This window comes from Carassius carassius, chromosome 15 (genome assembly GCF_963082965.1).
Source record: "Carassius carassius chromosome 15, fCarCar2.1, whole genome shotgun sequence".
Taxonomy (NCBI): Eukaryota; Metazoa; Chordata; class Actinopteri; order Cypriniformes; family Cyprinidae; genus Carassius; species Carassius carassius.
This window is the reverse complement of record NC_081769.1, coordinates 27,172,533-27,193,271: the sequence shown is the minus strand read 5'-3', so window position 1 is coordinate 27,193,271 and position 20,739 is coordinate 27,172,533. Positions and strand designations below refer to the sequence as shown.

Genomic DNA, 20,739 nt, shown 5'->3' with positions numbered 1-20,739 from the left:
CAAACTTGTTAGGAGCACAGACGAGGACTTTTTTTAGAGGCTTAAGAGTTTCTTTAGCAGAGGAGAAAATGGCAGACGAAGAGGCCGAAGAAATGTGTTGCAGACAATGGATGACAGTGAGTTAATAAGACGCTATAGATTAGATCGTGCAGGGATCATGATTGTGACTGATCTTATTAGAGATGCGCTAACATCTCCGACACAGCGCAGAAATGCCATAGCGCCAGAAATTAAAGTAATCACTACATTACGATATTTGGCAACTGGGAAAATGCAACAATGCAATAGTGATGATTTGGATCTGTCACAACCTTCTGTAAGCAGAGTGATCACACAAACAATTACAGCACTTTTAGAACATCTTATTGTGTCGCAGTTCATTTCGTTTCCACTGGACATTCCCACCTTGCAGGCTCAAAAAACTGCATTTATGAATATAGCAGGCTTGAGGGGAATAGTTTGTGCTATACGCTCCCATGTCTGCTTCTTGTCCCTTGCTGTGACACCTGGCCCGAATTTTCCTTTAAGAATGGCCTTGTGTTCATCCACTAACTGGGCTAACAGTAAACACTGTTCCTCTGTCCAGTTTGGCTTTCTCGCCCTTCTTGGTTTTGATTCCATGTTTGATACATTAAAACCAACATTCAAACCGCCACTTAAATAGGACAGCAATCCCTGTAATTGGAAAGAGTGGAACAATTTTTATCATTCTAAGCCAATCAAATACCTTATAGGAAATTAAAAGCATGGTAAATAAAAAAAGGATTTATATACACACATATAATGTGTGTGTGTGTGTGTGTGTGTGTGTGTGTGTGTGTGTGTGTGAGAGAGAGAGAGAACGGTCAAATAGGAAAAGTTACGCATGTAAATTCAAAGTGAGAATTAGAATAGACCCTATACTTAAAATCACTCTTTTTTTCCTTCTTGGACAACCAACCAACCACAGTCTTCAAAAGATTGTGTCATACATAGCAACAGGGTCAACCCCGCCTCCTCACTAAGATGAAAGTTTTTGTCTTTTCCTTACTCAGAGTTGCTCTCAGATCGGTCCCGAATCGCTCTTAAGCTAAGACTCCTACGTAAAAGTTTTTAAGCTAAATTAAGAGTTTTCTGAGAGGATTCTTAGAATCTTTATGAATACGGGCCCTGGCACTTTTTGTGGACACTAAGAAATTTACAAAGGGATTGCTTTAAAATATAAATAAATAAATAAATTTCAGATTTAATGCATTACTTATTTATAATTATACATTTCAGGATAGATAGATAGATAGATAGATAGATAGATAGATAGATAGATAGATAGATAGATAGATAGATAGATAGATAGATAGATAGATAGATACTTTTATTTTGTGGTATGGCAGAAAATGTAAAGCGTCCCTTCAAATTTGCGCAAAACAGGCCAGCATGCGGGTTGCCAAGTTGTAAATGACCATTAAAGTTAAACAAAATATTTTGCTTGACAAAACCACACGGATAATTTTATTTAATTTATTTAAATTGCAATTTTATTTTATATTTGTAATTAGCTTTATATGCAGGAACAGCTCCTACAAAATAGCAATGGTTAATGTATCGTGTTTTATTTTTATTTTATTTATTTTATTTATTTTTCATAAACACATATTGTATATTTGGGTCTTTTCCTGACACCAAAAAAATATTTACACGCTTTAACCCAGGAAAATTATTTTATGCGGACAACCTGGCAACCCACAGGCTCCAGTCCAGTTCCCTGTTGGTGTGAGGTTGTACAATGAAGGCGCGATGGCTGCTTGCAGTAATATGGATGAGAATGACCAACTTGACAGCCGCTATTCATGATGGCTCTGCTTTCCTGAACGCTTTCTTTGCCAAAACACACTAATCTCCCTGTTTCGTCCCATCTGTAAAGGCCAAGTGTTGTGTTTGCCTCAGTCTGCTAGCCCCGTGCTATGATTCTATCCACATCAACTCTCTTTAATTGACCAAACCGGTGAGTTAACATTACTAAGATTGATATTCGCCGTTTCATGACGCATATACGCATATAAGCTCTCTGAATATAAACGTAAGCGAAGTAACCTCATTAGGCAACATAGATGTTTAGTTAGTTAGCTGGCTTTGCTTGTAGCTAACATTAGCCATTGCTATGGTACTACAAGCTTCCTTGATTGCTGCTAGTAAAGGTCAATATGGCAAATTGGATGACGCAAAAAAGCATTATATAAATGTATGGACCATATTAAAACTCAAAACAGAACATTCAAAAATTTAGCAAACAATTAGTGTCCAAGGACTTTGCATAGATTCTTAGTCTTCATGTCTGAATTGCTGACGTTGCTTATTTTAATTCTTTGAGGTTTGATGTGTTTCTGTTTTGAATGTATGAATTAATACACACACCTTTCCCCTGTATTCTTTGTCTCTATTTAGATATCACTCATAACATGGCCATCTCACAGTTTCGACTTTTTAAAATATGCACCTGCTTGGCATCTATTCTCTCATTCTTGAAAAGATTAATTTGTAGGTAAGTATTAATCTCTTGTTCTATTGCTCGCATATTCATCTTATGGATTGTCAGTCTGAAGCCTGTTAACTTCAGGGAATCCAGAGATGAATGCATGTCCCTTACAGATTTGATGCTGTGGTAATTAGTTTCCTTTGTTACACTGTGTTTTGACTGTTGTTGTTTGTTAATGTAGGACTGGAAGGTCCCGCAAGCTGAGTGGGGATCAGATCACCCTCCCAACCACAGTTGATTATTCCTCTGGGGCAAAACAGGTAAAAAAAAATTCTGGAATCATGCTGGAGACTGTCATGAATATTTACAGTAAATATTGGTTAAGAATTGGGTCATAAGAAAAATACTTTGCAAAGAGAAAGTAATTTTTTAAGGGCAAATTCATGCAATACATTTTCAAAATAAATACACATTGTCACAAAACATATTTTATATAAATTCTGTTCTTTTGAACTTACTATTGATAAAAGAATACTGTAAAAATGTATCACAGTTTCCACCAAAATAATAAGAAATAATAAGTGACTGAAGACTGTTATACTTAGCTGCGGAAAATTTAGCTTTGCCATGGAATACATTTAATTACAGTTATATAATTATATTAAAATATAAAACAGTTAACGATATTTCACATTGTGTGTGTATGTATGTATATATATATATATATATATATATATATATATATATATACATACACATACTGTATTATTGATCATATAAATATTTTGTCTAAAGCTAACTTGTCTAGAAAATAATGTCCTGGCCTTAATAGTGGCAAAAACTTTTTGTTTTTATTTTAGGAAAAAAATATGTTTAAGAATAGATGGGGAAAAAATACCATTATAGCATCAGAAGCCGCATTTTTCACTATTTCATAGTGTATGTAAACAAAGAAAAGAGCTTTTAGAAAACGACCATGTGCGAATGGTTAAATTATCATGGAGGTCCTCCACAAAAAGAAGCCACACATTTTTATGCATCTATGAGAATAACAAAAACAAAGCACACTTTCACATAGAAATAAACTGGACATGACTATTCCTACTATTGGCCTTTGCTTGATGAAGTGAGTGAATGTGTGTTGTATAATTCAATTCAGCCAGAGATTGAGGATTGGAGCTCATGGGACGAGGAAGCTCCAACAAGTATTAAAATTGAAGGTGGCAATGGGATGGTTCCACCTCCACAGAACGAAGATGAAGAAGAAGAGCCAGACTACTTCAAAGACATGGCTCCCACCATCAGGAAAACACAAAAAGTAGGTTGATTATTAGGAGAGGTTACATCTGCTGCTGGATCACTGTGATTTATTGATTTATTTCTCTCTATCTTCTCTCCTAGTTTTTATTTTATTCTGCCCTGTAGTTTTATTTTGTATGTCTTTACATCCTAGTAACTCTCCTTATTTCGCTTACTTTCTTAAAAAACAATTTTTTTTTTACAATTTATTTCTTTAGTTAGGGGGAAGAAGAAATTAAATTCTATTGAAATAAGACTTTTATAGTTTCATGTGAAAAAATCAAGAAAGTTTGGGTTTTGAGAATAACAGTTTTCACCTTGTGATGAAAAAAGGGCCAAATATTGTTGAAGCACTAGTGCAGTCCTTCTCAAACCCCTTTTTGTGTAATATGTGCAATATCATTCAAAAGTTTGGAGTCAGTCAAATTTTTTAATTAGCAAGGCTGAAATAAATAGATATTAAAGATGTTAAATTAATTTCATCAAAGGAGGGTGTAATGAATTAAACCTTAATATTCATCCGGAAGAAGGAGGCGGGAACCGGCGGACAATCAACTGAAACTTTAATAATCACAAAATAAACACAAAGCAGCGCACCAGCCCCTCACGGACGACTGGTGTGCTCAAATAAAAACCAAAACACAACTAAAAGCCCAGGCCTTGTCCTCTCTCGTCCTTCACTGTCGTCGCTCCAGTTTTATATCCTTCCATCTCCTACGTGGGACTCGAGACCGGCAGTGGGTCGCAGGTGCCACTGATTTCCCAATCATTGCCGGCCTCCCTCCTTGTTCCCACGTCCCTCGGCCCCGCCCCACAGAGGGTTAAAAAAATGTCTCTTATTTTTCAACAAGAAAAAATCATTGCCATTTTGTGCTCTTTTTCCAGATTGTGTTGAAGAAAAGGGAACCTCTGAATTTCTCTATGCCAGACAGCTCCTCAGGTTTCTCCAGCCGACTAGCAGCCACTCAGGACATGTCCTTCATTCAGCCGTCTGTGAGTGACACAGTGTAACAATCACAGTTGCGATTGTGAGGCAAATCAACACTTTAGATCAACAGCAACAAAAGATTTATTGGGAGTCCTCCAATTGATATGATGATCAGTAAACACAATGTCTCTGTGTGCTGCAGGCGGAGCTGGGGGACCTGGACACCTGGCAGGAGGACAGCAATGCCTGGGAGGATGAGGCAGATGCAGCCTGGGAAGCAGAGGATGTACTTAGGTGAGCTACCTTACCAGCTGACTATGAGGTGGTCCTGAGCAATAAAAAAAATGTTTCTGGTTCTGCAGACCTGCCAACCTGTACACATTTTGAGTAGTGGTTAGACATTTTGACATTTCCCAATCTAAACTACGCCAATACCTGGTGACACCTCTGTCCATATACAAGACTCAAAACAAGCAACAGAAAAAGATGACGAGTTCAACCAATCAGCTCAGGGTATATTTGTAACAATAGCCAAAAATACATTAAAAAAAATTGTTTGCCAAAAATCATTAGGATATGAAGGTATTTTGTAAATTTCTTACCGTGTATGTGTGTATGTATGTATATACAGTGTGTGTGTATATATATATATATATATATATTAAAACTTAAAACATTTTTGATCAGTAATATGCATGGCTAAGAACTTTATTTGGACGACTTTGAAGGCGATTTTCTCAATATTTTATTATTATTTATTTTTTTTCAGATTCCAGATTTTCAAATAGTTGTATCTCGGCCAAATATTAAACCATACATCAATGGAAAGATTATTTATTCAGTTTTCATAAAAATGTACACTTAAGACTTGTTTTCTGGTCCAGGGTCACATATGTGTTACAAGCAACATGTTACATATTTTGTAACTGGTATGATGATGATGTGGTGTGTATATGTCAGAGGTTTAAATTCTGTAGAAATTAGATGAGCAGATTCTGTGATGGTCTGGTAATAATAATTGAACTCAAAATATTTTGAGGTAGAATATGGTGGTTTTCTGATTTTGTCCACTAGGTGTCAGTGTACAAGCACAGTTGCTTTCAACCTCCTCTGCATTGTGCCAAATCTCGATTAAAGGGATAGTTCACTAGAAATTCTGTCATCATTTACTCACCCTTATGTCATTCCAAAGCTGTGTGCATTTCTTTCTTCTGTGGTACATAAAATACAAAATTATGAAGAATCTTTATAACAGTTTCAGTTGATATATATATATAAAAAAAAAAAATACAATGGAAGTACTGAGCTGTTTGGTTTCTTGCCACTCCAGTTGTAATTTTTAAGAGTGCTATTTTATTTTGATCTAACATCTATCACATCATATTTGAAAGGGTATGTTTTTGAGTGTATTTACTGACTGCTTACAATAAAACAGATTATTGATTTTCAAAACAATTATCTATTTAAAGTTATCATGAATGCAATGAAGTTGATTTTTCTTTGTCTATTGTGAATACAGGCAGCAGAAGCTGGCTGAGAGAGAGAGACGTGCAATAGAGCAACAGAGGAAGAAAATGGAAAAAGAGGCACAGAGAATGATGAAAAAAGAGCAGAAGATTGCTGTCAAGCTTTCCTAACATTAATACAGCACACCGGACACTCAAAGCAACAGCCAAACAACTGCTCATATTACATTTGACCTGGTTTTGTCCTGACTGCCACACTGCTGTCCATCTTGGGGAATTTTTTTTGTTTGTTTCTTCAGGTTTTCTTTTTGTATTGGATTGAACACAGCACAAAGAATCGTCCCTTTTGTTTATCTTTGAGCTATTGGGACTGTTCTTACGGTGCAGTCGATGAAAGAAAAAATGAAATGTTTTTTTTTTCTTTCAGTTTTTATAACACTTGAATGATTTCGTGAAGAACAATTTTAGTTAAGGAATTCTGCTCATTTTTGATTTAGCTTTTTTGCCTCCCTTTTTTGCCTTTTTCTTCATCAAAGTCTTGTGTCTGTGCTTTAAACACCGGACCTCTCCAGAAAGGGGTTATATCTCAATATTTCAAAAGAATCAAATTTATGCAACCTTGGCTTTTTGCTCTTCACATTCTTTTTAGCAGTCTATCTTATCTGTTGCAATTCTTATCTGAGCAGAGATATTCAGTATTTACTGAGGCTCAAAGAGAGTGCTTTTAAGAGATGTGGGTTGGTCGTCATGGAAACGTTAAAGTTTTTAAAATATCCATATTAGCAACTAAACCATCTTTTATTTTTAGTAAGGCTGTGTTACTGAGAAGAGCATTGACTAAGAGAAAATCATTCACTGTTTATTCTTTAGCTATTAAAGAATTTCTTATTTCTTGAAAATGTAGAAATTGATCATGTTTATTGATAGAATGAGGAGGAGGAAGAGGAGGAGGAGGAGGATGGTGCTGATGCTGAAATTAAGTTCTGCATGCTGTGATGATTATTAAGGAACATGAAGCCATGAGAGCCACAGGTACAGATAACAATGAAAAACTGAATAAAATCACACCTTTTGCTATGATTTATGTTTCCCATTTGTGCATGCTCATGCCTTTTTAAGTTGTTTTTACATTTTTTTCACAGTGCAGCCTTAGCTGTAATAAACATTTTGGTTATCTGTTCAATGGTTTATCTTTATTCAGAGGCTTTCGGGAATCTTCTACTGTCATCATCAAAAAACGTGCTCATCGTGTCGTGTTAAAGATGACGTCTTTGGGTCGCTGAACATAATCAGCAATACTAGACGTAATTTAATCTGTTTGTACTCAGACTGTTAAGATGTTCAGTCAGCATCATAAAGCTGGATACATGTGCTATTATTTGTGATATTCAAGGTCAGACGCATTGTCCGGGCCGGTGGAATATTCCAGCTCTAAGTATGTGATGTCATAATCCCCATCTGCTTCAGCAACGCCCCCGTCCGTCCGACCAGCCCTCCCACAGCCTGACCCACTTAAAATGAGAGAGGAAAATAAACTCAGACTGAATTATACATTACATGCTGTCTTCTGCAGCTTTGTGCATCTTCATCACACCTGACTTTATGGTTTCCATATGAGTTTGTCTCTGTAATCATCAAGATTTTTGGACCATGTTCATTAAATAACATGTATATAAGCACTGTATTGATTTTGTGGGGGGGACACCTCCGTAAAATATCATATTCAAACATTTACAATACATAGTCTGGAACAGAGTAAATAGCTACAGTAACTGTAGTGTCCAACTGGGCTAACAGCACATAGCAGCAAGCATTTGCTCAGTCTTGCCATTTCATGCATGCAGGGTTGCATGATTATGCAATAGTCAAGTCCCATCTTGTTCGCAGATGTACTGTATTGTGTTTTTCTCAAGTGACCCAGGGGTCCATTCTTGGTGTGTAATGGTTGCTTTAGTCTCAGCTTCTGAATATAGCAGCACTGATGTTCATATACTCCATATATTTTATAAAATGTTTTTGGGTTCTTTTGAGTGTTTTTGTGATTGTCCCAAGCACATGAATGAGACTTGAGACTGGGTGTCGGTGTCATCTATCTGTAACATTCCAACACCTACATGTCATTTCACACTGAACCACAACACAGGGTTAACCCAACTTCTGAATTATTGGAGTGAAAAGTTCCACTGCCTGGGTTTAAAAGTGGGATTTAGAAAGAAGATAACCAGTGTGTAAAACTCTCAAAATGTCTGCCATTTCCACAAAGGATGTAATGTTAAATGATGCAAAAAGTGTGAAATGACACTACAGGTAGCCTACACTTGTACACTTGCAAATTATTTTCTGTCTTGGTAAAATAGTCTACTGCTTCTTTAACATATACCTGTTCAAAGAAACATAATCTTGTGAAGATCAAATAATTACATTTTATTAATCTAGGATTAAAGTTTAAGGATCACCTTACTGATTTAAGTTGCTCTACTTGGAACATCACAGCCTTAAACATTTTCGTAAAACACCTTCCATAATGGATCTGTGGAGATTTTTTGTACATTAATTTTATTTATATGAGATCTAGCTGAAAAGCAGGCCCAGATGTTATCTACAGACTGTTTTTAATTTGCAGCACTAATTTAATGGGGGAATCTTTAGTACTCCTTACAAAAATACTCTACTTCTATTGGTAGATGAAAACATTATCAAATTATCCAAAATATTTAACAGACATGATAGCAGAAATGGTGAAGGATTTTTATCACTTTGTAAATATCTTTCATTCGAAGTCTTTAGAGCTTTTTGTGGACACTGATTAGAGTGGGCCTAAACAAGTAATACAAGTTTAGAAATTATGAAAACAAAAAAAAAGTCCAAGCTTGGAGGGGTTTTCCATGCTTTAATAATAAATATAATGATATACATCTGATATAAACAAAAATATTGCACATAGCTCAGGCACATAACAAGTGTTCGCTGTACTGTGGCAAGTGCTGCCTTTCAGGAAATTGTTAGTTTGCAGAGCAACATGTAAAAGCTCTAACTCCAGGGAGAGAAAAACAGTTTCACAAAACACTGAACACATTTAAGCTTTGGCAGAAGGTTTTAGTTCTTTTGGAACAGAAGTGACATTTTAACTACAACAAAAACAACGGTCAACTGACAGTGAACCCCTATTGCCACTCTAAATGACTCTTTTATAAAAAGCAGGGAATAGCAGTCAGCAAAGAACAAAACTTGAGCAACATAAAACACCCACCCAGATGATCAGATTATGCAAAAATATATGTACACAAACATAAGGGCAATAAAAACAAAAAAGGACAAAACAAGTCCCTTTACATCAATTTAATTTCATCCTTTGTGCCTCAAAAATACACAGTGCAAAGTAGGAATTTTGCAACTAAACGGAAAATAAGTGCATACATATCATCACAGGTGTAAAAAAAAACACAATTTCTACTTGATGACGCTTAAGTGCTCTTGCTGTAACTGTGGGTGAGGGCCACTAAGTGTCTGGCCCGTGAGAGACATGGCGGAGCGAGTGCAATCCCACAATGCAACAGCCTCGAATTAAAGCTGCAATGTTGTACACAGGAGCCCCTCCAACCAAACCGTGCTGGGAGTAGAGCCACGCCACGGTGGGCAGAACGGGTGCTGCCACAGCAACCAGATCGACCAAGAAGTTGTTGCTCCAGTGGCTTTTTCCGACCACTGCCATGCTAGAGGTGTTCTTGGGATTCTTCAGGTCAAAATTCAGCTCTTCCATGAACTGGGGACTCATTTTGGGTTCTGAAATGACCAGACTAGAATCATTAATGGTGTTTTGGGCAGTGTTGGTGCAAATGGGGCCAACATTTTTGACTTCTTCAACTTGTGCTTCAGGTAACTCATCCTTCTTTATGGGTTTTTGTGCTTCAGGCAAGTCCTCAACCTTTTTGGGAACCTGTGCTGAAGGTGATTCCTGGTATTGGTGGGGAGATGAAATAAGAAGACCAGGGAAGCCACCACCTTGGAGCTTTAGCAGCTGGAAAAGGAGGGCTTGGAGATCAGCGGTGTAGATCATCTCATCAGTCTGGACACCTTTATCTTCTGCACCAAAGAGGTTGCTTAAGATATGCCCCTCTGTGCTATTTTCCGAGACACTTGGCTCCAAGGTGGACAGCCCTGGTTGGGGAATGATCTTGGTGCCATCATCCTGGCTGGAATCAACCGCAGTGGACATGAGAACCTTCTCGAGAATTTCAGCTTTGCTGGCCATCTCATCATTGGCCAGCAGCTCACTATCAGCCATCTCTTCCACTGCTTGTTCTTCACCATGTAGCTCCATCTCTAACTTGACTGTAGTGGCTTTTTCTGGAGAATCAAAGATGAAGTCCAGTGTGGGCTCATCTTGTAAGTTGCAGCCATTCTGTGCCAACTCCATGCTGTGGAGCAAGGACTCCAGCTTTCGGTTTTGGATGTTTATGTCAATGAAATACTTCTGGATGCCCTTGTCCTTCTCCATGAGGCTATTCTTCATGGTTTCCACCACTTGGCGCAGCTGCTTGATCTCTTTGCGTGCTTCTTTGAGAGCTAGCTGAGCTTCCACACGGTGACATTCCTCCTCTATCCAGTCCTCCCGCATACGCCCCAGTTGGGACTTCAGCTCCTCAATCTCAGCCTCCCTGAAACCCATTAGTGTGGAAAATGTACTATGTAATATCAGTTTGCAAATTGTGTCAGAGTTCTTAAGGGAACTGCAATTCAGTAATGCATTAGAGCAAGTATTTCAAAGCAGACTCTTACCGGTCACAAACTGTGGTCTGTGAATCTCTGAGTTTTGTCTTGAGGTGTCGTATGGCTACCTCTTTCTGCTGTAGTGGGGTAAGGTACTGCTCTGGATTGGGAGGCTTGATGCCATGATTGTCTCCGCAAGAATGGTAGCGTACAGGAGTGGTTCTTCTGAAAATTAAAAGCAAGCTTTTTTAAAATTTAATCAAGCATGCTAATATGAAAGCTACAACAAGAGCTGAAGTAATGATCTTAACGTCCTGTTGTGTCTGTAACAAGTTAAAAGCTATGTTTCCATCACCCTGTTTTTATGTGCAATTTGAAGTATTGCATCAGAAACGAGTGATGTAAATGCCAAATGTAAAAAACAAATATCCCTTAATTCGCAAAGGTGTTTTTTGACTTCTGAGATAAAGGGTTAATGCAAATAACGGGAGATAGAAACACATTTTGCAAATAAATTTCACATGACTGTGCAATGGGACGGTATAACCTGACTAAACAGCAGACAGATTTGCATCTCAAATGTTTTTGTTATCATTCTGAATTGCCTGAGCAAATGCTTTTGTCAAAGTATTTCTGTATAATTGCCTGCCAGAACTGTCTTACACTGCGCATTTATTGTGTTTCGTCTTGAGGTGCAAATAACTTATTATACAAGAAAATTATGACTTTCAAATGGCTTCTTACTCTTCTTAATGCCATTTAGTGCCATTTTATCAGGAAGCGATGATTTTATTCTCTCTGGCTCCTTCGATGGAAATGGTGCTTATTTGCAAATGTTTTAAGCGATTTCAATTTTGCGCATAAGTTAAATTCACAACTTTGGATGCAAACCCAGCTGTTTCCATTAAAATGCAAAACCTAAAAGATTTGCCAATATGAAAAATGAAAAACCTATTACACAAGTCACTATAACTGCCCTTTATTTGGTCCATTCAATTTTGTTTAGGCCAATTTGTTTTCAATGTGGTACATGACCCCAAATAAAGACTGTAGGTCTGTTTTGATAGCATCAGGGTTAGCAAGGTAAAAGAAAAAAAAACAACAAAATTAAAACAAAGCAAATAATAAAATGCAACCTACAATGAAATAAGAGAGCAGGGTAATTATTAATTTAACGTTAATATTTAAAGAACATAATTGACCTAAAGTACAAAAAAGACAAAAAGAAAAGGTACGAATATATTAAAGTACATAAAGAATGAAATATAAATCATGAAAGTAACGTCAAAGAAATGGCCCTGTTACCAGGCAGTAAAACTAGAGGCACAATATCCTAGCAACCTGCTATGTTGCTTTGAAGTCAAATTTGCATCCGTGCCAGAGATGGAACAATGGGAGAACAAACAAGGACCCTGGAGAAGCTCAGAAAGGCATTACAGAGCACACACTTCCTAAATTTTTTTAATGGTCTAATGGGTGTGGGTTATATAAACATATATATTATATTAAAAAAAAAATCAACCAAAACAACCAAATTCACTCCTTTTGACCATGTCAACAAGAATATCCACTAGTTTCCTAACCCTCAATCACATAAAAGGCAGAACTAAAAACCCAGAAACCGCACATCATGCTATTAAGTAAACAACACAGCCTAAATATCTTCAAACATAGTGACTGTGTGCACATGAAATATTAATGCCCCTCAACACTCTCTACAAAATGTAGCACTGAAAAACACAAAGCTTCTATCAGCTAGCAAACGGCTTTACTGTCTGCGTGGGCAAAATGAGAGCAGACAATTTTGTCAAAATCCCCTCAAAGCCTGGCACAGCCAAACCATGACCAATCTATTCTTTATTCTGTGAAGAGGTTGAAGACATGATAAAACTGTCTTTATCTGTATTGCGCCTGAGCCCTGCATAGAATACATTGCATGTTCTCAACTTCTTTCCATCTGTTTGCTTCTACCTCTTTGTCCATACCTTCTGGTGGAGTTGGAGTTGCTACTGCTGCAAGTCGTGGATGGGGCTTTGGGGGGCGTCCTGTATGGGGCATAAAGCTCTGCGTTGCGAGGGGCAGTAGGGCTTCCTGCGGGTTTGAACACTGGCAGGCTTCTGATGTGGGGCCCACTGCCAAGGGAGATAAGAGCGAGATTGGACAGGACAGTATAGTGATAGGCAAGGCACGCAGGCTATATTTGGAATATCAACCAACCATGCAAATCTTTTAGCATACATTGAATTCTCTTGTTTACCTACTACTGTAGATTTACCAAAATGTGCACCATGCTTTGAAATTGTGTGTGTGACGTTTATTATACATTTACATAACTGTATGCCATTGATCTCATAATAAGATCAAGTGACAACAATGTTGCATGCTGTATCAAACTATTTTACACACTATATAAAAAAAAATGACTTAAAGGGGTGGTTGATTGAGATTTCACTTTTAACATTAGTGTGTAACGTTAGTTGCTGTTTGAATATAAATATCTGCAAAGTTGCAGGGCTGAAATTTCAATGCAAACGGAAATGTCATCTTGATGCCTTTTAAAATTCTGGCAGTTTAATGCCTACAAAAATGGCTTGTAGGGACTACAATGAGCTGCTTCCCGGGTTTTGTAACTTCACAAACCCAGATAAACCCCGCTGTATTAAAGCTCTAAACAGGATAAAACCATAAAAGCTAACAGAAGCAGTAGCATTTACAAATAACAGTGCATCTAAAAGTATGAGACAATAAACAAAAAACATACCATTAATTCACTTCGCTTAACATCATGCCTAACAATGCCTCTTAGCTGTTAAAAGTTCACTGTAAACCACGGCTTCTTGGGGCTAATTGCTTTAATAGATGATGCCATTGTTTACAATACAATCTGAGTGCATGCCGCTGAGGCGGGACATTTAGATGCGCACTAGAGGCAGTTTAGCCAATTACAACACACTGGACCAGCTAACCAATCTGAGCCCATTGCGTATTTCTGAGGGAGGGGCTTCATAAAAGCAGGAAATCATCAGCACATTTATAGCAGAAGAGATAACTAAGCATTAACACATGTTAGGCTGCACCCCAGCCTAGAAAAATAAATCCTAGAAAAAAAAAAAAAACCAAAGGTTAACCTCCCCTTTAACATTCACATTTAAAATAAGTCCTCTAGCATGAAATATCAAATCTGACAGAGAAAAATAAAAAGTATCAGTCATCTTGGATTAGGCTTCAGAAAATAAAAAAATAAAGCATAAAAAGCATACCTGCGAGATGATGATTTCCTCTCTGCAGAGTTGCTGGGTAGAGTTTCATGCGTCTTGTAGCTTCCAGTGCTGCTAGATATGCTGAAATCTGTCTCACTGCCTACAATGCAGAAAAACCGGGATCAAAAGTCTAAAAAGTTTCCTCTAAAAAGACTTCAACATCAGCTAAACTTATCCATTCAAGGTTATCTAAAAAGACTGTGGAAGCAGAGAATTCAAACCCGCTGAATGCACAACCCAAGCACGTTTCCAATTAGCATACTTCCAGTATAGGCAGATCAAAGAGGCCTGTCAGAGGATATAGGGTTACAGACTTCTGTGATGAACATAGTTTGACTCCATTATGGAAGTAGTAAGGCTTGGGAAGTCAGGGACTGAATCTTTCAGTGACAGAGGAATCCTTCACATTTGGTTTCTCTCAGCACTTTTATGTAAGCTTGAATATCACCTTACCTGCATTAACTTTTCTAGTTAGATTTAGCATTAAGAGCCTGCTGGCAGATCCCAGAACCAGAAAGCCATTTAAAAGTAGACATGTTATCATATCTTGCAACATGTTCATTGCTAAAAAAATATATATATATTTGAAATTGTAACATTTTATTTTATTCAGAGGGCTTTTAAAAACATGATATATTCTCATACAATTAGATTTTTGCTAAACTTAAGACTGAAGAGATATAATACTGATTACCTACTTCCTGGAAGTATCACTGAAGTAGGGAAGCAAATGGATAACCTTCTGAACTATATTAGACATACTTATATCAAGATACATTTCAGATAATAAAATAGTTTGAGGAAGAATAAAAAAATCTAGTCTGAAAATGGTGATTGAAAGATAGAGATATGCTTAAGAGGGGGTAAAATAATTTAGAACTGTGTTTTTATTAAAAGTTTTTCCAAAAATATACACACCTGAGAAGCATCTCTTTCCTTTTGACAAAACCATGATAAAGTGCGTACTTTTTCAAACGTGCCTCTATCCACCTAATTAACCAAACAAATGTGAATCGCTAACGTTTACAAAACTTTGCAAGTTGCTCAATACAAATCAAGCTCAAATGCATGTGAATTCTCACAGGCACTGGGAGGAGCCAACTACTTTAAGTTGCACTGATTGGCCATTTACAAGCCATCCAATCACTGGCCCCTATGAGGAAGTGTATTGAAGCACATGGCACCTGCTACTTCCTGGATTGTGTTGTATTTTTTCTGTTTAAAAAAAAAGAAAACCTTCAGAGAAACCCATTCCAGCAGAATCCCAAGAACATTTAAATGAAACAGGCAAGTGTGACCATGGCATAAATGAATTACTCAACATGCCCTTGTTTCAAAACAGAAGTTTCTGTGTTTGAACCTGCACCCCATGTACGTGCACACTTGCACACAAGCTGATAAAGATCCCATGTGCAAACTCTCCTTCTATGTACACTAGTTGTGTTTTTTTTTAAGTTACTTACCAAACATTAGATTACTAAACCAAGCGGTCCTTTACTTTTTCAAATGCAGAAAACATGCCGTTCTATAAACATTGACTGTTTTTTTTTTTGACTTGTTTTTTTTTTTTTTTTTTAATTATTCTGACTGGTTGATGTGTTTCTGAGCATTGCAAAGGCAATATGCAATTAATAATAATTTATTATTGCTATTATTTTTTTAAATAAACCTTCAGAATCTAAAGAAAAAATATAAAAAATGTAAATAGAATATAATAAGGTTGCAAAGCTTGCAGAAATGAAATTACCTTTATTTATGATTGGTGAATGCTGTTGCTTCTCTCGCTTGTGCTTCTGTGTGGGTGCGCTCCACTCGGCCACTACGTTCATCCGAACTCTCTTCACCTTGACCTTGCGCTCTCCCAGAGCGGGTGAACCTGAGGGGGTCTTGGTTGGCGATGCACATTGACTGCTTGGGCATCCAGTATCATCTGCGAAGGTAAAGCCAAGTGGAACTGACATAACACCCAAGTTAAACACTATAATAGTGTGCTTTTCCTTATCAAAGAGGCCATATGAATAAGGTCAACAACACATAAAAGCCATCAGAGAAGTCATGATAGCCTTGTGTCCTACCTGAGAACAGGCTATTGGGACTGATGGTTCTTTTCGAGTGCTGGGAGCTCATGTCAAAATCCTTGCTCTCCTCTTCTGACAATGGCATGTTGGATGCTGATGACTCCTTTGCTTTAGTACGTAAAGGGTGGAGGACAAATCGAGGGATACGGCTGCGCATGCTTCCCTTTTCTTTTACCTGCAAGAAATGGAAAATCTGTAACTGGGAACATGGAATGGTGCTATGACTACCGACAGAAAACCTACAGTACAGTCTGCATCTGAGGTGAGCTGTTTAAAGCTGGTATGAAGCTTTATTATGCTTGGGTCCTTAAAGTATCCAAATATGCAGTACAGACCAAAAGTTTGGACACACCTTCTCATTCAAAGAGTTTTCTTTATTTTCATGACTATGAAAATTGTAGAGTCACACTGTAAGGCATCAAAACTATGAATTAACACATGTGGAATTATATACACAACAAAAAAGTGTGAAACAACTGAAAATATGTCATATTCTAGGTTCTTCAAAGTAGCCACCTTTTGCTTTGATTACTGCTTTGCACACTCTTGGCATTCTCTTGATGAGCTTCAAAGGGTAGTCACCTGAAATGGTTTTCACTTAACAGGATCGCCCTGTCAGGTTTAATAAGTGTGATTTCTTGCCTTTTCAATGGGGTTGGGACCATCAGTTGTGTTGTGCAGAAGTCAGGTGGATACACAGCTGATAGTCCTACTGAATAGACTGTTAGAATTTGTATTATGGCAAGAAAAAAGCAGCTAAGTACAGGAAAACGAATGGCCATCATTACTTTAAGGGGTAGAATATCTGCTAGGAAACCACTGCTAAAGAAAGGCAACAAGCAGAAGAGACTTGTTTGGGCTAGAGAATACAAGGAATGGACATTAGACCATTGGAAATCTGTGCTTTGGTCTGATGAGTACAAATTTGAGATCTTTGGTTCCAACCACAGTGTCTTTGTGCGACGCAGAAAAGGTGAACGGATGGATTCTACATGCCTGGTTCCCACCGTGAAGCATGGAGGAGGTGTGATGGTGTGGGGGTGCTTTGCTGGTCACACTGTTGGGGATTTATTCAAAATTGAAGGCATACTGAACCAGCATGGCTACCACAGCATCTTGCAGCGGCATGCTATTCCATCCGGTTTGTGTTTAGTTGGACCATCATTTATTTTTCAACAGGACAATGACCCCAAACACACCTCCAGGCTGTGTAAGGGCTATTTGACCAAGAAGGAGAGTGATGGGGTGCTGCGCCAGATGACCTGGCCTCCACAGTCACCGGACCTGAAACCAATCGAGATGGTTTAGGGGTGAGCTGGACCGCAGACAGAAGGCAAAAGGGCCAACAAGTGCTAAGCATCTCTCGGGGAACTCCTTCAAGACTGTTGGAAGACCATTTCAGGTGACTACCTCTTGAAGCTCATCAAGAGAATGCCAAGAGTGTGCAAAGCAGTAATCAAAGCAAAAGGTGGCTACTTTGAAGAACCTAGAATATGACATATTTTCAGTTGTTTCACATTTTTTTTGTTATGTTTATAATTCCATATATAATTCCACATGTGTTAATTCATAGTTTAGTTTTGATGCCTTCAGTGTGAATCTACAATTTTCATAGTCATGAAAATAAAGAAAACTCTTTGAATGAGAAGGTGTGTCCAAACTTTTGGTCTGTACTGTAAGTCTTGCTTACATGCAATAAGTCTTACTGTAAGTAAAAACATGTTTAGACAGAAATAATTTAATGATAATTCAGCACCTCGTATGTCTGAAAAGGTCCCATTCTTCTTAATTAGGGAATACTTCAAATAAAACTGTAAAAAAAAAAAAGAAAACAGGTTGCTTTAACGTGAGGTTTTTTATGTATGACAAACAAACCAGAACAAATAAAGATTATAGTGTTAAAATGAATGAGGACATCATGCAAGATGCCAGGCTGGTTAAACCTAGTTTATAAATGGTTCTGTAAATAAACTAGAGCACAGGCTACAATACTTATATACCTGTTTATAATTATAAAACCAGTATATAATACAGTATACAATACTTATATACTTACAGTATATGCAGGCTACAATACTTATATACCTGTATGTAATTATATAACCAGTATATAATACAGTATACAATACTTATATACTTACAGTATATGCTAAAATACTTATATGCTTTAATGCTTAACTTATATACTTTTTAAATAAAAAAAAAATAAATGCAAAGAATTGTCATTAAATCTTGTTTTCTACTCCGTTTTATGGACAATTTAGAAATATAGTGCCTTATCATACTTCAGTTTCAGCCACCCACTAAATATAAATTAATTCACTAGTACTTGGAATTAAACTGCAGGAACACTTATTCTAAATTAAACTGATCCAATGCTATTATTTAACATGATTCTTCTGATGATCAGTGAATTTACCAAGTGTTATGTAAAAGGCTTTGCACTTGGAAAATGAAGTAATATGTTCAATTTAATCCTTGTCTAGGTACAGAGATGATAAAACCCCATCCTTCTGAACAGCTTATTTAACTGCTTTGGGTGTTCCAGATCTGCTCATAACTAACAGACCAGCATTTTTTTTCAGCATCTCTTTGAAGTTGGTTATATAAGGGTTATGGTTGCTCTCAGTGCGGGTGACGTAATTGACCCCTTAAAGTTGACACTTTTTGCATAGCTGGGTTCTTGTCTCTTTCCGTTCTTTGTCTGGATGCCATGCTTCATTACAAAAGAAGTCAAAGGACAGCCTTTATGTAGGTCACCTATTCCTTTCGGTTATGGAAAACGTGCTACGTGTCTTATGTGACCACATCCTTTTAAACTATTAAAGTATTCTTTTGTTTTGGATTTTTGTGATTTGTAGAAAAATAATTGATTCGATTGTTTTGTCAGCGTTAGTGCAATATTGTCTAGGGAACTGAAATTAAAGGGTACATTAGTATTTAAAAGTGGGGAGTCATTAAGTTTTTTTTGTTTTAAAGAAAGTTATACTCTTATTTAGCAAAGATGCATTTAATTGGTCAAATATGACAGTAAAGACATTTAGAATATTAAAAAAGATTTCCCATTCAAATAAATGTTCTTTTGAACTGCTATTCATCAGATTCTGAAAAATACAATACAAAAATAATAGGCAGCACAATCATTTTAACTGTGATAATAATAAGAAATGTTTCTTGAGCAGCAACTCTGTATATTAGAATGATTTATGAAGGATCACTTGACACTGAAGACCTGACTGAAAATTCAGCTTTGCCATCAAAGAAAGAAATTACATTTTACGATATATTTAAACAGAAAACAGTTATTTTAATTTAACAAATATTAAACTGTTTTTACTGTATTTTTTAATAAATAAATGCAGCCTCAGTGAGTATAAGAAACACTTTCAAAAACATTTAAAAATCTTACAGACTCCAAACTTTTGAACTGTACTTTTTTTTTTTTACTTATTCAATAAGCGTTAAAATTATTGACTGTCAAATTGCCACTCTTTTTCTCTCTGAGCCCAAGTCAGAGCCTTAGCAACAGAACCTAGCAACAAAGACTTGTGAGCACAGAGGAACATTGCCTTTACAGAAGCCAAATATTGGTCAGTGACATTAGTAAGCCATTCAGTCCTTGATTGATGCCTTGTGTCAGGGCAAGAAGCTTAGTGTTTTACCTCATGTCAGCCTAATAGAAAAGCTGAGACTAGTTTCAGCCTGACACAGTTAGAAGTTACTGATGCAATTTCTCTTAAATCACCTTATCCATCCTATATGCAAATGGCATGGCTGGCTTGAGGTGATAAAGCTGGAGTGCAGTCGGGGGTTAGAGGTTATATACTCGTTGACTCATAACACCTTATGTAACATAACATTCTGCTCATATTTAATTAAGAAGAATGATTTCATGCCTAAAACATGACAGTAAAGATCAGCTTCATCTCACTCTCAGAATAAAATGTACAGAGTGGGGCAATAATCTAAGGTACAAAAGGTACATTTTTGTACCATATTTCCCCTAAATGCTACATATTAGTACCCTAAAGGTATAATATTGGTATTAAAGACATAATATTAGTGTTTTAAAAATACATATTAGTACCTTAAATGTACATACCACCCCAGTGACAGTTCTGTAACTTTTTTTTTATAGTGTGAATACTGTTTTTTCTTAAGCCCTTCTATCAAACTATATTGTAATTTTCCATTATAATCAACAATTTTACCAACTTTTTAGTATTTAAGTTTCTGATATACAGATATGTAACTAAAGCTGACATCTTCTAGCTAAATATGTAGTCGACACAACACATGGAGACACCAATGACTCCTCACTCTGTCATTAGTCCACTAAAGCAGTGATGACTCAAAGCTACTGGAGACGGAGAGTAATGTGTGCTAATGCATTTGCTACTGGCTTTGAGTGCTTTCTCTGCTGGCTAGTTTCAGTGTTGTTATTTGAGCTTGACTACAGGAGAAGCTGGTTAAATACAGGCCGACATTGTACATTAATCAGTGTGCACGATCACTAATGTTTGCAGTTCCTTTTCTGTAGGCACTT

The 20,739-nt window shown here is 37.0% G+C and overlaps 2 protein-coding genes across 5 annotated transcripts; one reads left to right on the top strand and one right to left on the bottom strand.

Moving 5' to 3' along the window:
• The first annotated feature begins 1,709 nt into the window (after window positions 1-1,709).
• On the top strand, window positions 1,710-6,762 carry LOC132158735 (receptor-binding cancer antigen expressed on SiSo cells-like). Its single transcript, XM_059568282.1, has 7 exons — window positions 1,710-1,981; window positions 2,422-2,518; window positions 2,694-2,772; window positions 3,612-3,770; window positions 4,637-4,744; window positions 4,882-4,973; window positions 6,199-6,762. Exons 2-7 carry the CDS (start codon window positions 2,436-2,438, stop codon window positions 6,314-6,316), a joined length of 639 nt encoding a protein of 212 aa, XP_059424265.1. The 5' UTR covers window positions 1,710-1,981; window positions 2,422-2,435; the 3' UTR covers window positions 6,317-6,762.
• Window positions 6,763-9,015: 2,253 nt separating this feature from the next.
• LOC132158734 (syntabulin-like) lies at window positions 9,016-18,166 on the bottom strand. Of its 4 annotated transcripts, none has more exons than XM_059568279.1 (7): window positions 17,950-18,166; window positions 16,191-16,368; window positions 15,863-16,069; window positions 14,116-14,215; window positions 12,841-12,987; window positions 10,925-11,077; window positions 9,016-10,803 (listed from the first exon to the last, which is right to left on the bottom strand). In XM_059568279.1, the coding sequence occupies exons 1-7, from the start codon at window positions 17,971-17,973 to the stop codon at window positions 9,645-9,647; spliced, it is 1,968 nt and encodes a 655-aa protein (XP_059424262.1). In that variant the 5' UTR covers window positions 17,974-18,166; the 3' UTR covers window positions 9,016-9,644. The 4 variants fall into 4 exon arrangements, with proteins under 4 accessions (XP_059424262.1, XP_059424261.1, XP_059424263.1 ...); XM_059568278.1 differs by having other exon boundaries at window positions 10,925-11,080; window positions 17,950-18,160; XM_059568280.1 differs by having other exon boundaries at window positions 10,925-11,080; window positions 15,863-16,045; window positions 17,950-18,158.
• Between the last annotated feature and the right edge of the window lie 2,573 nt (window positions 18,167-20,739).

Excerpts from the sequence above, each read along its gene's own strand:
- LOC132158735 (XM_059568282.1), top strand. The coding sequence starts at position 2,436 with ATGGCCATCTCACAGTTTCGACTTTTTAAAATATGCACCTGCTTGGCA. Across the intron at positions 4,745-4,881 it reads TGTCCTTCATTCAGCCGTCT|GCGGAGCTGGGGGACCTGGA; the intron begins GTGAGTGACACA and ends TGTGTGCTGCAG. Across the intron at positions 4,974-6,198 it reads GAAGCAGAGGATGTACTTAG|GCAGCAGAAGCTGGCTGAGA; the intron begins GTGAGCTACCTT and ends TTGTGAATACAG.
- LOC132158734 (XM_059568278.1), bottom strand. The coding sequence starts at position 17,973 with ATGGGACCTTTTCAGACATACGAG. Across the intron at positions 14,216-15,862 it reads TTCACCAATCATAAATAAAG|GCAGTGAGACAGATTTCAGC; the intron begins GTAATTTCATTT and ends TCTGCATTGTAG. Across the intron at positions 12,988-14,115 it reads AGGAAATCATCATCTCGCAG|TGGGCCCCACATCAGAAGCC; the intron begins GTATGCTTTTTA and ends CTCCCTTGGCAG.